Here is a 15,152-nt window from a genome sequence, read left to right on the forward strand (position 1 = left end):
GATTTCGAATTTACCATTTCAGAAATTTGAATACCTTACTATCTGTACCAGAACAGTACAACTCTTTTTTGGCGAATTTAGTTTAATGAAATTTACAAATGCTTTCTAATCAATATATTTATCTTGATCGATGAATTATTATTATTACTACTGGAAATTTCCCAATAATCACCACAGTTTATTCTACTAATTTTTGACAATGTTCGATTAAATAAATGAAGGGGACCCAATACGAACATTAAAAATTCAATAATATATTATTTATTAATATGATTTCTAAATTTCATATTAGTGCTGTTTGAAACAAAGAATATCTCATCCTAAGCGTAGAAAATTAGAAACGCAGATCATATCCTGCGACACAAGTTACAAATCAAGAATTTAAAAATGTTTCCCAGTGTCACAATTACTTTCAAAGACATCCATCCATGTTCCAGAGTGATATTCTAGACATTGATATGAAGATATTAACTTATCAAAGTCAAGACTGTAATCCTTGTTCCTTTAAAACAAATAAAAATCTAATTTTTAACAAAGTTCTTGAAAATATTTTCTCAAATAATGTATTAGCTTCTTTGTGACGCAGGGACTAATATGAATATCTTGATTTACATGTCCCACTGGATAACTTCAGGTTCCATCTCCAATCTCTGGATGAGATTTCTTTGTTTTAGATAGTGCTAACATGAAATATAGAAATAATTGCAATCAACAAAAATTTACAAATTTTCTGTTTCAGCATAGGACCCCTTCAAGAATGTAAAATTAAGTTTGGTTTTGAGCTATCGACAAGTTCCAGCATAACTCGCTGATCCAAATTAGGAGTAAAAAAAGTTAGTAAGTAAATTCTATCGTAGACCAAGTGATTATTTGCAAGGCAAAGTGTACTAGTAAGTAAGTGCATTCTTTAGAGTTTGCTGGGGTTCAATGAAACTTGAATACGCACGATAACTGAAACTAGCTAGTCAGATGACACCCTAAACTAAGATTAACTTCAAAGACATTTTTAATTGAGGTTATGTACTATTTCTAAATATATATGACCTGAGTTGGCAGCGAAATTTATCCCTATGATCTAATTCAAGGCTTAAAACACTATTTATCTGAATTGACGAAGAGAGTGAAACTACGCTTCGAAATAAAATATTAATATTAAATAGTATAAAATTCAAAAAGAATGCTGGTCAATAATACCGCAAGGATAACAATGATGCGCGGAGTGATTCCTTGATAGAATGAATTGGCAGGAACAGTTCAGTGTCAAACTTATCACTATTGGCTCAATCAAAGTAAAATGCTCGAATATTCAGACACCATGAACTGTAAAGTATCACGCTCTTCAATTTTGTCTCAACGGATGTAAAGTTGGTGATGATGGTTTTCTGATGAAATTCACTTGGATACATGTTGTCCGATGCTACGACTAGCCTGGATAATTAGAATAATGCGCTGATCAAAAAACCAGAGTCCTTGCTGTCAAAATGTTTTGACCCAGGTAAGACACGATTTTTGTTCTATTCACCAAAGTTGGATCCTTGAGCATACTAAAAAAACGAATTCCATCATTGAATACATGCGAAAATATCTTAATACTCAAAGATCACAGATTTAGAAATTTAGTATAAGCTTCGATGCCTGACTGCTCTAAACCCACTTCGACGATGAATTGTTCACTACCTGAAAATATTAAAGGATATTATTAGCAGACAGGAGCTTATGATGTTTGTCAATATAACTAATTTCCAACAAATCCCATAATAAATTAATCGTTAAGCCTCACGTTTAAAATAATCTTTTTTTTATTCTTAGTTACTAATTTTATCAATTTATTTCATGTTCATCGGCACTGATTACTGGCTTCCAGAGCACTGCGCTGTAACAAATCTACTCCGGAGCTACCTTCTACTGGATTTCAACAATACATTCATTTTTAATTTTATATAAATAAAGAATCTTTTTACAATGAGCATTATTTTTACTTACCTGCCTCAATTTTTCCAGGCTCCCAGTCATCATGACGTTCCACATTTAATTTCAGATCTTTTCTTTCAATAAATAACTAACCCAAATTGTGTGGCATTTAATTTTTTTTTTCCATCAAATCCTTCATTGCGTCGATTGAATATCTTCTGATATCAATCACGATATTGCTGAACGGTACTATTTTTCTGACACAGTTCACGCTAAATAAAAATAAATAACAATATAACCTCAATTCGCTACTTTACGCGCAAAAGTTTCACAGCTCCTGTCACATTTAGTTTAAGTTTGCAGGCAAAATTTATTATTAAGTTTCAAAAGATGCTCACGGTTTTCTATCGTGATTTGTATACTCACTCTGAAACCATCCTGAGTTGTTCTTCCTGATTTTTCAAATTGTTTAACGGGCGTTCGGCACTTTGAACTAAGACGTTCCATTTTTCATTGATTTTTGACAGGTGTAAAAAATATCCAACTACGGATTTGTGTAATTGTTTTTCCATATTTTCTTTACAGGTTATGTAACCACTAACCCGCAACAAGCATTCAATGCTTTCAAGTGGATACTTTATTTACGAATATTTCGGAAGAACTATAAAAGTAGCAGGGTTCGAATCATTCGCGTGTGGATTCGGCGGCGTATCGCACGGCGAAGCGTACATATTTGAGTGGCAAAGAAATAAACACTCACAATCAAACCCGAGCAAACAAAATTATACTACGTAAGATTTGACGAGGTTGAAGTAAGAACCTTATCGTAACGGAACATTGGGAAAAAATCACTATTTTCTTATTTCTACAATGATTTTGAAGGTACTAGAATTGCACAGAATGAGTATATTTCGTTTCATCGCGGTTTAGTGCATTTAAAACGGTTCCCCAATTGCGAAATTACGGTATTTCTTCGGCGTGAATCTTACGATAACGTTACTAACTTCAACACGATGCGATTTGGCCTTGCAAAAATCAACAATCGTCATACGCTGCACGGTGGCGCCGTCTATATTCAGCGCAGAATAAAACGCTGAGGCTGCACCACTCGGTCAATGCTGCCGCGTCGCTCAGCTGTAACATAGTAGTTACGCTATACTTCAGTAAGTGGAAACAGGCGATACAAATCGGCCGCGAGTGCGCGCCAGGTGCAGAATTTCACCATACATTGAATCCTGTTTCATTTTACCTACCCGGTTTGACAGGTGTAATTTAGGTGCTTAAACTGTAATTCGAACTTAAACGATGTTTAAAAATTGTTATTAAACCGAGGTGCTCGGATCCTTTACTTTCTTTTTATCCTCCCGTTCAAATTTGGAACACATCGATGTAGTGCAAGTTTTTTCTCAATTTTCCTTATTATCATTTCGACATCTATTTCCTGTTCCTTGATACATACTTAGAATCGGACGTAACAGTGCTTGATAAACCTGTGTCGTCGGAAAGAAACGCACCAGGATGGAGACGATGGAGAGGATGAACGGGAAGGTTCATCAAACCTCGGATTCACCATCTGTGTCAGCCGACATTCTAAACCCCTTCGTACATCGCCTTGAACTTGACACAACCTACGACAAGCTCAAGGTTAGACCATTGATAGATGATAGATAAGATCTAGTGAGAAAAGAGAATTTTCCAAAACGGCGAGAGAAAGGTGAAAAATAAGAAAAGGAGAAACGGGAAAAGGGAACAACTGCATGTCGAAGAACCGATTGGGATTGCTGGTAACGGTCGTTATAGATGTGCAGCGTGCGCAAATTGCAGCCCGTGCGGTCGTTGTACCCAAAAACCGGCAAGAATGCGTCTGTCCGTGCTACATACACGTGTGTACACGATATATCATTCAATCGACCCAACCAATCTAATTACTCTGGAGGCTATGGAAGTATTCGATTGACTAGTTATACACGCGAATTTAGTATGATTGATTGTTAATTACGCAGGTCTGCGAAACATAACTTTTAATTCCACCTTTAACTAATAATGCCCATTTTCGCGTTTGAGATACGTGGACTTCGATATTTTGGTATATGTACGACAACGTCGAAATCGGCCAGGGCACCTGCTTAAAATCACCGTAAATAACAACTAGTGAAAGTAGATGAATATGTAAATATCAACACTACCATTAATAAATATATTTAACACAGAAATTGGCAGTGAACTCCAGTGTATTACTGGAAGGAAGCAGAAATAAAATTTCTCAGAAAATTTAAGGGATAGAATTTTTTGAATATTTATTTCACAAATTCGTACCTAATACCTACCGAAATTTCTACTCAGATTTGTGGGGGGAACCATCGCAATTCTGTGTTATTCGAAATAAGCTATTTAGTTATGCATTATCTGTAAGCGTACAGAAATTTTTGCTTCCTAGATTCGAGTTGTGAGAGCGCGGCCAACGACCACAAAGAACGCAGATACGTACACGCGTGCTTTCTACTCTCCCTAATACCTACGTGCAGATCATGCGGATTCTCTTTAAAGAATTGGAAACTACCGCGTCACTAGCACTGTATCACACCGAGCCCCAGTTTAATGATAAATCATGGAAATTTTGAAACGAGCTGAATTGTCATCACTCGTATACTCTTCCTCGTTTATTAACAAGTCACGTGCGATTTCTGGAAAAGCCTTTCACAATCGTTTCCAGTGCTGTCACACATTAGAGTCGCAAGAAGTTTCGAAGAGACGTCTTGGCGGTCGGAATTGAATTTGAGAACACATTTTCAATAATTTCAGTGCAGGAGACACGCACTGCATGATTGCGTATGCAGTTATAGGAATCTCTTTGGGATGTCATTATCACTATTATAGAAGTCTCCGGGCACTATATTTTTCACATCTATCGGTGTAAAAATTAACACCACCCGGCGTTGGTGCCAATGACTGACACCTTACATACCCATACTACACCGCTAGTTGTGGACCTCTGTAATACTCCACAGTGACATAAATTCATCACCGTATACCTCCAACAGTGTAGGTATACGATCCTTCACGAACAGTATTGACTGAAGCGTTAAGAAAGAAAACTGTTGTTTACTTTTTATGATATAAAGCGACGGGGTAGGAACTTTGACAATTTATTGGCGGGCTTTCTTGCAAGTAAATCGAAATCGAAACTCAGTTGTAACATGCTTCAAAAAGTTGAAGTCAAATTTTGTAAAAATACTGGAAGTACTCGTTGCGGCTCTTACAATTTTTGAATTAGACATATAGTTTTCGAAATTCTCACTGTTAATTTTTCTTACAGTAACCACTTTTCCAATTATCAATTAATCGAGTTTTATAAACGATCCTAATGGAATTATTTCTATATTCGAAAAAATATCCTCTTTGAGAGTTTACAACTTATGGTGATGTTATTTAAATTGTTAGTTCAATATTTGCTTCCATTCTACTGACTACTAACCTTATCAATTTGGTGACTGATTTTTGTAATTGATTCTTTGGAATCCACTACAACGATATTTTGTTCAGATTTCAATGTCACCATAAGCCAATTCTATAAAAACCATGTGCATATATGCGAGTGCAAGTTTTCTGTCATCTTCAAAAAATGCCGTGTGCGTCTACAACATTACCGCTAGCTACAAGTGCCAATCTTTGCTGACTGTAATAAAGATAACTTAAATTTCGTTAGATTTTAGTAATGGTAAAAAAAAAAAAACACGTTTTCTGTACGTGAAATTTGAAATACAGATTTGATGCTTGCGGAAAAGAACCTTTCCAAAATTAAAAATAGAATGACGCCATCGACAATTCGCTTTTGCCCAAAATCTTGGGCAGACGTTCAAATGACAACTCATTGTCAGTTTAAAAATAAAAATGTACAGATCTATTATTTGACATGTGTAGCCAACGTATGTACTGCCAATTAAAAGATTCGTAGTCTTTAAACCAGTCTATTTTATACGCCGTTCTCTTGAAGTCATTATCCAATAGACCTAACGAAGGGTTAATCACGAGACAAAAATGTGTACCCCAAATCTCTTTTTTATAAAAATCTCATAAGTCTCATAAGTTCTCGCAGCATTGCACCACATTTCATCACATCTTCTTACATATCCTGATCACTTTCAAACACCTCACCGGATTATTTCGCATTTCACCATATTTTCTTTCATATTTTACATTATTACATATTTTCTTGCCTGGAAGAAGGAGGATTTTTCCATTTAAAATACACGTGTTTCAAACACATTCTCAGTATATATTTTACTGTAAGATTAATAATGTTCAAAGTAATCTGTCACTACGAGATTTTAGCGGATATTGGTTCTACTACGTGAGAAAAAGTTCACATCATCATACCAGCTAATCTAGACAAATTGCACTTCCTCTAAATGGAAAAAAGTCAGATGTCGAGGGAGTGCAATCCGTCGAGATTGCATGGTATGATGATGTGAACCGAACCGAAATAAATTTCCTGTGGAAAACTTGAAATGAAAATACTTACGTCCAATCTACTCTACTAGAAATTTGTACTTGACGAACGCCAAGTCAGGATGTGGTAGAGCAAGACCGTGTCGAATCAACCTCATGGAGAATAAGTCTGTTTTCAATAAGGTTGTGTGCAACATGTTTGTGCGCAAAGTGATCTACGGTGAATGGGGCCTTCTCATTTAAAATTAAAGAACGGAATAAGGAGAAAAAAGGAGCATGATACGTATCATAGCACGTATTTAAATAAATATAAATTATAAATAAAATAAAAATAAATTCCATATTTGGTGCATATAAGGTACATGGCGTTTACGAAACGAACAATTTGCGCAGTGTTAGTAATGATAAAGATACAGCTGCCTGGGGGAGGATCTCGCTCAGCTCAATCACCCAGCAGACCTCAACGCCATCAATTTTTTTCTTTGCAATATAGCAGCCGTATGGTACGCTGGTATGAACGCGTTTTCTGGCCCCAATAGTCTGGTCGAGAAGTGAGTTCACTGAGAAAAATCGTTAGAATGGTCTTAAAAATATGGCGATTGGTGCATTGGATTCAGAATTTAAAATGATGAAACCGGTATTTTTTAATTAATCCGCCATTAAAAATTTCAATAGTTATAAACAAAAAACGAAAAGAAAAAAAGGGAGTCTCCGTTTTATAGCTATAATTTCAAAAATATAAAAGATAAATGAATTTTGAAAAAAGATCCTAAAAGAGGAGGAAATTTCCGATAGGAAAGTCCATACTCCCGGAATTCTATCTTTATTATTTATAATTTTAATTTAACGTTGAAAATAGGGCTCCGCGCGGCCGTTTCGGTGCCTAGGCGTCACCGTCTAGCGAAGCATGCAGCACGAAAAAATTTTTTTATAACATTCAATATTAATTTAAAAATTTGAATAAATTATAGTGTTATCTAGACACTTGAAGGAATGTAGTCTTACCAAAAAAAAATTTTTAACTCGATTTTCGTTTAAGTTATTTCATTGTTAATTAACTCATTTTTCGTAGACTTGACTTTTCATAAAATCACTTGTAAAAGTTTAAAATATGGGTCTATACATTTTTTTTCTTTTGTGAGCTCTTCTTATATAAATAATAAATAAGATTCAGTGGTAAAAGTTTATAAAAGTTTTTTCATTTGTTTATAATGATTTTTCAAAGTTATCAAAAATGGAAAAATCCGGCTAATGTTATGATAAAAATTTTTTTTCATAAATCTTGAATTTTGGTTGTTTTTAAATTAATATGTTGCGTTTATAAGCTTGGCTGAAAATTTTTTAACGTGTATTGTTTAGAAATTTATTATAAATAAATAGACAAGTTGAATATTTTTGAAAAATTTTTTTTGGTCATTTCATTGTCTTAGTGAAATAATGATTTTAAAAAAAAAAATTTTTTCTTAAAAAAATTATTTAATTGTTGATAACTGTTTTTTTCATTTATCCACCATTTAAATTATTTATTAAGAAATAATTTTTTTTCTAAAAATCATCATTTACAATTGTTAATATACTTGTGAAAAAAATTTTTTTTTCTATTTGAATTTTCATTGTTTATTTTATAAACAATTTGTTATAAACAGATTTATATTTTCATTTTATTTTTTTTTCGTTGCTTTAAAAAATTACAAATACAGCCATGTGCATCAGAGTTGTAAAAAAAATTTTTTGGGGTTAAGTATTTTAAAATTCAATAATAAATAGAGAAAAATTTTTTTTGGCGGATTAATTAAAAAATACCGGTTTCATCATTTTAAATTCTGAATCCAATGCACCAATCGCCATATTTTTAAGACCATTCTAACGATTTTTCTCAGTGAACTCACTTCTCGACCAGACTACCAAGGTTGATCTTTACGGACACGTGGCCAACTGAGCACAAGTTCAACTTTATGATTGGAACTTCTGAAAACCGTGACCATTATGGCGTACCTTACGACTTTTCTATCAACAAATAATGTTCGTACCACGGCCGTACAACCTTTTGGCCTCAGAACCAAAACTACTATTTCGGAATTTTATTGTTCTACCTGAGAATACCTCCGTTAATTTTTTGCCAAATTCTTACGTTTCCTGATTCGGAGTTTTCAAACCGAAAGCTTGGCAACTTTTGAAATATAAAAATCTCATCATTGAATTCAAATTGTATCGATTAAAAAAAAAAATCTCGACATTTCTTAATCCAATTCTGGTCACCACAAATTGATTCGATAGTGAAAACTCGTTATCTCGTCTCATCTTGACATTCTTACTTTTTTCACGAAATTCTTTGAAAGAAGCCAACAATTTTAATTAAGTCCTTACTCAATATGGTATCTTCAATGGTTTCGTTACAAATTTTTTAGAGAGTAAAAACATTGTATTCTTCGATGAAAGAGTCAAACGTCAAATACTTCACCATTTGTTGCATTTTTTTATTCGGTATAATTCGCTAAAAATGGGGCTATGCGATGAGGAATTATACACAGGTAAGAATATGTATGTCACTTTAATCATAGGATTGTATGAACTTTCATTTTCCATCTCAACTAGCTCCATTTTTGACGAACGGAATTAAATTCATTCATTGATCAAAAAAATGTACCCGCAAATTAAACAATATGCAATAAACGATAAAACGTTCATCGCCTGAAATTCTTGGTCAGATAATTCCGTGTTTTGCTCTGTAAAAACATTGTCTCCTCGAAACCCTTTAGAATACTATTTTGGGTAAGCAGTTAAAATTTTTTGTTTTTTTCAAAAAATTCGGTGACAAATATTTTTACAAAAAATTTCCAGCATGCCGAAATAATGATTTTGCTCTGTCTAATAAGTTCTTGGCGATCAAAAGATGATTCATAAATTCAACAATTTTTTTTTTAACTGTTTTCAACACGAGTTCAATGATGACTTTGGTTTTATTGATACTCTTCAGGACCGAGGTATCATCGGCAGAAAATTCTTGAAGTTTAAGAATTGCCAAATTGTGATTGCTCTAAACTCCGAAACGAGAACCCGAAAAATTGTACGAAAAATCAGCAGACGTCCTCTCACGTAATACAACAAAATCAAGAAAAAAAACGAAAATCAAAGGTGTTGAGGTCTGGAGGAAGGTTGAGTTGAGAAAAATTCCCCCATCATACATAGTATCACAAATAAAAATGTATTTTTAATATTTGACACATATCAGATACATGAAGTACACAAAATGTAGAATTTATGTAGTGATAGCAATAATACAATAGTGCACATTTTTGTGATACAGGTGATCCTAATACACAAAGTAGAAGTGTGACGAATTAAATATTAGAGAATGAAAAATTCTAACTATTCCATTACGCGAAGATTGCGTATTTTGCGTATTACTTATACATGGAGACCGTTGCTAACTTGGACGACAGGTGAATTAAATACCGAACAGTATGTAACTAAAAATACTAATGAAAGAGAAAAAAATGAAGAAAATAGAAACATCGAAATGAATATTCATGATAATTGCGTGAAATTTAAAAAAAGAAGGATCACACCACAGATCTTCTTGTCTGTGATGCATCGTGCGGGAGTATCAACTACCTCTATGTGTAGACAATAAATGCTACCGATCTAGCGCTTCGTAAAGAAGAAATATTATTCATATTATTAGGGTCGTGATACTATTGTTATTTCCGTTTCCAAGTTACCATGATCATTAATTTTCAAAAACGAGACAATTACAAAAATGATTAAACTCAATTAGGTCTTGAGATTCCTCCCGTGAAAGTCATTGTATCGAGAAAAATTTGTCGTAAAAGCTACACGGAGGGAAAGAAATTCTTGAACCAACATATTAGATTTTGCTGGAGTCCATTCACTTCAATCTAGCATCCCTTATTTGTTCCAAATACGATGACTTCAATTCAACAATTTAGATTCAGTTAGTTTGTAAAATTGTTAAGCGAATTCCTTGATTCAACAGAAGTCTTTCTTGTCGCAATCGAGTGAACCTTTTCATGTGTTTGCGAAATTGAGTCAACCAAATATCATTTCATTTGAAGTTTATGCATTGTTGCTCCATGTCGCATTGTCATTACTAGAAACAATTACGTACTTCAAATCAAATAAGTACGTGATTCTAGCCAGCAAAAAATTTACTTCGATCGAATGTCACACTTTAATGATCTAACAAGGAGAGAAACAAGTAGAGAATATATTCATTGTAAGCAGTATACTAGTACTATAAACGGCCAGTAGGCGGTGAACTTTCTCGCTACGGAAGCAGGTTCGGAGATAGTTCTAAAACTGGGTAGTCTGCTAACGAATCAGATATGGATGACGTAGTCATCAGACGTATTACAATCGATGAAAATATAATACCAAGTTTCGGGTCACCGAAATTGAAATTGACGATGAATCAACAAAATGTTCAATTTATACTTCTACGTGTACAACAATCAATTTTCGGGTTTTACTCATTGAATATCGGGTAAACCCTACAAAATTTCGAGTCAACAGAATTATAAAAGATAACATTCGAAAAATAAGTTTTGTGAGCTTCAACAACTCCAATGTTCAGTCATTGCTAAACATATTTGTAGCAACAAATGCTTGTTTCAACCTTTGAACTCTTGACTTGACAAAACATGAACTGAAACAAGCTCAATTTGTTTTGATAGAATAATTACATATTCTTAAAACAAAGCGATTGAGGTGCATTCAATCCATTTTTAGTAATTTTAATTACACATTTTCTGTCTCATCTTGAATAAATCGATAGTGAGCAAGATCATTCATTTATTCAAAGGCTTGATACAATTCTGTATTAAGTTGACACAAGTATTTAATGCGACAAAACTGTTTTGTTGAATCAAGTAAGTAGTGTGTTCGCCACATTTGTCCATAACATTTAGTACAATCAAACAAATACCACTTGACTCAAATAATCCTTTTCCTGTGTGTATACAACGGAAATATGGTAGCTTTTTGACGATATATGAAAATAACTAGACCTACTTGTATTCATCTACTATATTGAATCAACGACAATATACAAACTAAAATGAAAAATCAGGACGAGTTCACTATAAATCAAAATAAAAATAAAATTTTTAGTTGGAACAATAATGCAAGTATGGCAGGTCAGGCCGTCTTCAATTTTCTCCTCAAACTGGCATATGTCTTGTGTAGCTTCCGCATCAAAGTTTTCGACAAGTGACAACTGGTAGATGTAAGCACATTGTATTTTTAATTGGTAAGTACTCGCTAGCTACGCACTCGTATGTACTCTTGCATGATTAGATATTTGTGAACTTAGCCTCAATGCGTCAGATAAATCCAGAGAAATTTTTATTTGTGGTCTCGCTAAAGTGCTGTAAACTTCCCATCAATTTTTAAAGTCATTAAGTACTTTCATTTTTATACCGTCACCGAAAAATATATTTCTGGGTATGAAATAAAAATGAATTTTGTACAGCTCTGAAATTGAGTATAAATGCGGTACTGTGCTTATTCTTTTTGAATAAGATTATACGTATTGTTATTATAACTATTGCGATAATTTGATATTAGTCAAACATTAAATTGATTTTAGGACCTCGTTTAACTGAAAAACTGTACCAAATTAATCAAACTGATTCAATCTGCATCAACCAGAAATTGTAGTATTGGCAACAATAGTTAGAGTGTTTAGTTTGTAGATGTGTGTACCAACATTGTCTTCTAATTTCAACAGTATTTAAACCGCTATTACAGCTATAGTCATAAGAATTTTCTAGTAACTATAACGAACGAAGTCCTTCTTAATGTAATCTTCTCTTTCCAAATCGATTAACATACGATTTGTACTATTAGGTAAAAATGACTCAATGTGTAACGCAATTATCTTTTAATCGGTTACAGTTGGGAAAATTCTATCTCGTTTTTTTTTTTTTATTAAGCGTGAAATTCTCTATACGAATCTCTATACAGATAGTTTATAAGTTGAGCCGTTGACGAGAAAAAACAAATACAGAAACTTTTTCGAATTTTGTTTATGTGTTATTTAAATGGAAAATGGAAAACATGAAATAAGCACCTCTGAATATCAATATTAAGAGCTCATATTTAACTGAGATATTCTATTTGAGATGCTCGACCGAAATTTTGATGCGCGTGTAAAAATTAAAAATTTTTTCAACAACCTAATGCATGAATGTATGCATCGGGTAGTTCATACAATTTCAACCTGGGTTTGACCCTTGACCTGTCGGATCTGAAAAAAAAATTTTAAATCCGGTGTGACATGTGAAAATGTTTAAGCAACCATCTATGGTAAAATGACTCCCACTTTTAATTTTTTTCACGGTTTTTTCGGAAATAGCTTGAAAACAGTGAGAAGCAAAAATCTCCTCATTCCGGCTCTAAACTTAAAAATTTTGGTACATGGCACACGATTTTTCAAACTTTTTTTCAGATTTTGAAATTGCATCAGTCAGTAATATAGTTTTGAAAAATTGTAGAAAATTAAAACCGCGTCGAAAAAATCTAAAAAAACCCGAGTGCCTTTTAAAGCAAATAAAATCATATAAAAAATCGCGGGCCAAATTCGAGAGGTCAAGGGTCAGACCCAGGTCGAAATGATATGAACAGGATATATATATGTGTGTGTGTGTGTGTATGGGGGAGACCGGGGCATGACGGACCCACCCAAAAAAATTGACAAAAAGAATTTTTTGTCTCAATACCGAGATATTATTAGACGTTTGTTCGATATGTGTTGAATCAAAATGTGCAACATTCTTTCAGAACAAAAAAAATTTTTTCCCAAGATTTAAAAAATAATGATACTTCAGATAAATGCCATTTTCTGCGGAATATAATTATTTTTTTCCAATTACCACAAAATAATGATGAATCTATTCGAGATAGATCAAAACAACTCGTACCCGGTGCTCAAACGCTACAAAAATAATTAACGGCTCAGGGGGTCCGTCGCTCGTGCCCCGATCTCCGCCATACATACCGTGAGTGTCAAATATAAATGTGAAATCAACCCTCTGCCGGCTAACATGGACGATATCGTCCACTCTGATTTTCTCACTTATCGGTGTCTGGGGAGCTTTTCATTGTACAACCATTTCTACTAATCAACTAATTGAAAATTTCGTAATGCAAACTGTTGAAATATCAGGTAGGCACCTGAAACCGATTGACTGAATTTTTTGGAAATTTTTGAAAAGTCGTAAGTGGGGGAAAAAGATCCCGGGACGGATGTTCGCCAGCAATGTCAGTGAAAAAACCCCATGGCTGGCAGAGGGTTAATCGTTCTTTGCAGGGCAATGATCGCCTCAAGTACGTGGCTGTAATAAGGATAGAATGAGATGCCAGTCACTTCCGCTTCACTATCCGGTAATACTAAGTAGACTTTTACGCCTGTGGCAGGTAGTTATACCCATTTCTCTCATTTATCAATTTGTAATTGGTGAATTCTTGGCTAGACTCACGGTGCCTCGCGCCGTGGCGAGAATTATTTACTGTTATAGTAGTGCGACAAAATATTCGTCTGTTAATGGTGCTTGAGAATAACCGGTTGCTGGGCATCCGACCACTCTTTCACTTATCGTCTCAATGCCTGTGGCATTCGATTTTAGTACGCTTAATAAGTAGGTTAGTGAAAGAGAAGTGAAGGTAGATAATTTCAATACACAAACTTTTATTCGTTAAGGCGATGCTATAGTCAGTCTTTATCGACCGAGTCAATTGGAACTCATTTCGACTGTTACCAAAGCCTCTACAGTACTGATGTAAAAATATCACTGCAGTCAGCAAAATTTTACGTGCAATGCTAAACGAAAATACCGTAGAGCTTTTTTATTTTCTGGGATTGATAAAATATAAAGAAATTCATTTATGCAATTAACGATAATTTATTCATAATTGATGTATATTTATATGGTTTATTTTTGCAACTACAAAAATAAATTTCCTCGCATATTTGTTGCGAAAATTTTTCTCGGTTATTTGTATTTGGTATTATACGTAGAATAAGTGCTGACTGCGGCATTTTCACATGAATAATGCGTAGGTTTAGATGATTGTCAAGACGTGTGATTAATTTTGTTGACCTTGATGGAGCCATAAGAACTTTCCATTGGCGTGCGTTTCGAGCCCATAAAACATCGACAAATGAAATTTTGTTTTTGTGTTATTTTTTCTATTGTAGTAGATATAACCAAAAATGCAGTTAGTTGTAGGCTGAGAAAAGTTACGTCAATTGAGACCACCATCATCAAAATCCGTTAAATCCATTCTCGAGATACTTTCAACATCCCATTTCTCCATTTTTAAAGAAAACACGCGGCTTTAGGCTGACCGTGAGCCAGCCTCCGAATTCCCCGTTTTCACACTGCCGGATCCAAGTTCTCAGGAAAAAGAATATGAATATTAAATTCGGATTTCGAACTACAAATTCAGATTCGTAATTGACAGTTTAAAAACCCTTAGGTACTGTACACGAAAATATGACAATCTTTTCAACTTTGAATCACTATAATGGATGCACCGTTACAAATTTTGAAAGTCTGACCTTGGATTCGTTGTCAGTGACCCAAAAAACCTCCGCCTACTATTTTCTATTAAAATCCAAATATTTTCAGATTTTTTTTCACCATATTGAATTGGCCATGTTGGATTTCGCAAATCTGACCTCAGAATCGTAAAAGCCAGCCAACAAACCTTCGAGTACCAATTTTCATCCAAATCCAACTGTTTCTAGTTTTTTTTCAACCTATTTGATA

General features: G+C 34.0%; 2 protein-coding genes across 8 annotated transcripts in view; one reads left to right on the top strand and one right to left on the bottom strand.

Annotated features, from left to right (window-relative positions):
• LOC124176298 overlaps positions 1 to 2,912 on the bottom strand; it is a 51,915-nt gene extending 49,003 nt beyond the window's left edge. For 3 of the 5 annotated variants that reach the window (XM_046557405.1, XM_046557406.1, XM_046557404.1), the window contains exon 1: positions 2,338 to 2,910. In XM_046557405.1, the coding sequence (XP_046413361.1) occupies positions 2,338 to 2,483 (146 nt within the window). In that variant the 5' untranslated portion in view covers positions 2,484 to 2,910. Of the gene's footprint in view, positions 1 to 2,337 lie in introns of all 5 variants that reach the window. The other 2 variants (XM_046557402.1, XM_046557403.1) reach the window with 2 other exon arrangements.
• A 155-nt stretch (positions 2,913 to 3,067) lies between these two features.
• LOC124176296 (lysophosphatidylcholine acyltransferase) overlaps positions 3,068 to 15,152 on the top strand; it is a 118,771-nt gene continuing 106,686 nt past the window's right edge. For 2 of the 3 annotated variants that reach the window (XM_046557394.1, XM_046557395.1), the window contains exon 1: positions 3,069 to 3,555. In XM_046557394.1, the coding sequence (XP_046413350.1) occupies positions 3,430 to 3,555 (126 nt within the window). In that variant the 5' untranslated portion in view covers positions 3,069 to 3,429. Of the gene's footprint in view, positions 3,556 to 15,152 lie in introns of all 3 variants that reach the window. The other variant, XM_046557393.1, reaches the window with a different exon arrangement.

The sequence above is a fragment of the Neodiprion fabricii genome, chromosome 2, assembly GCF_021155785.1.
Source record: "Neodiprion fabricii isolate iyNeoFabr1 chromosome 2, iyNeoFabr1.1, whole genome shotgun sequence".
NCBI lineage: Eukaryota > Metazoa > Arthropoda > Insecta > Hymenoptera > Diprionidae > Neodiprion > Neodiprion fabricii.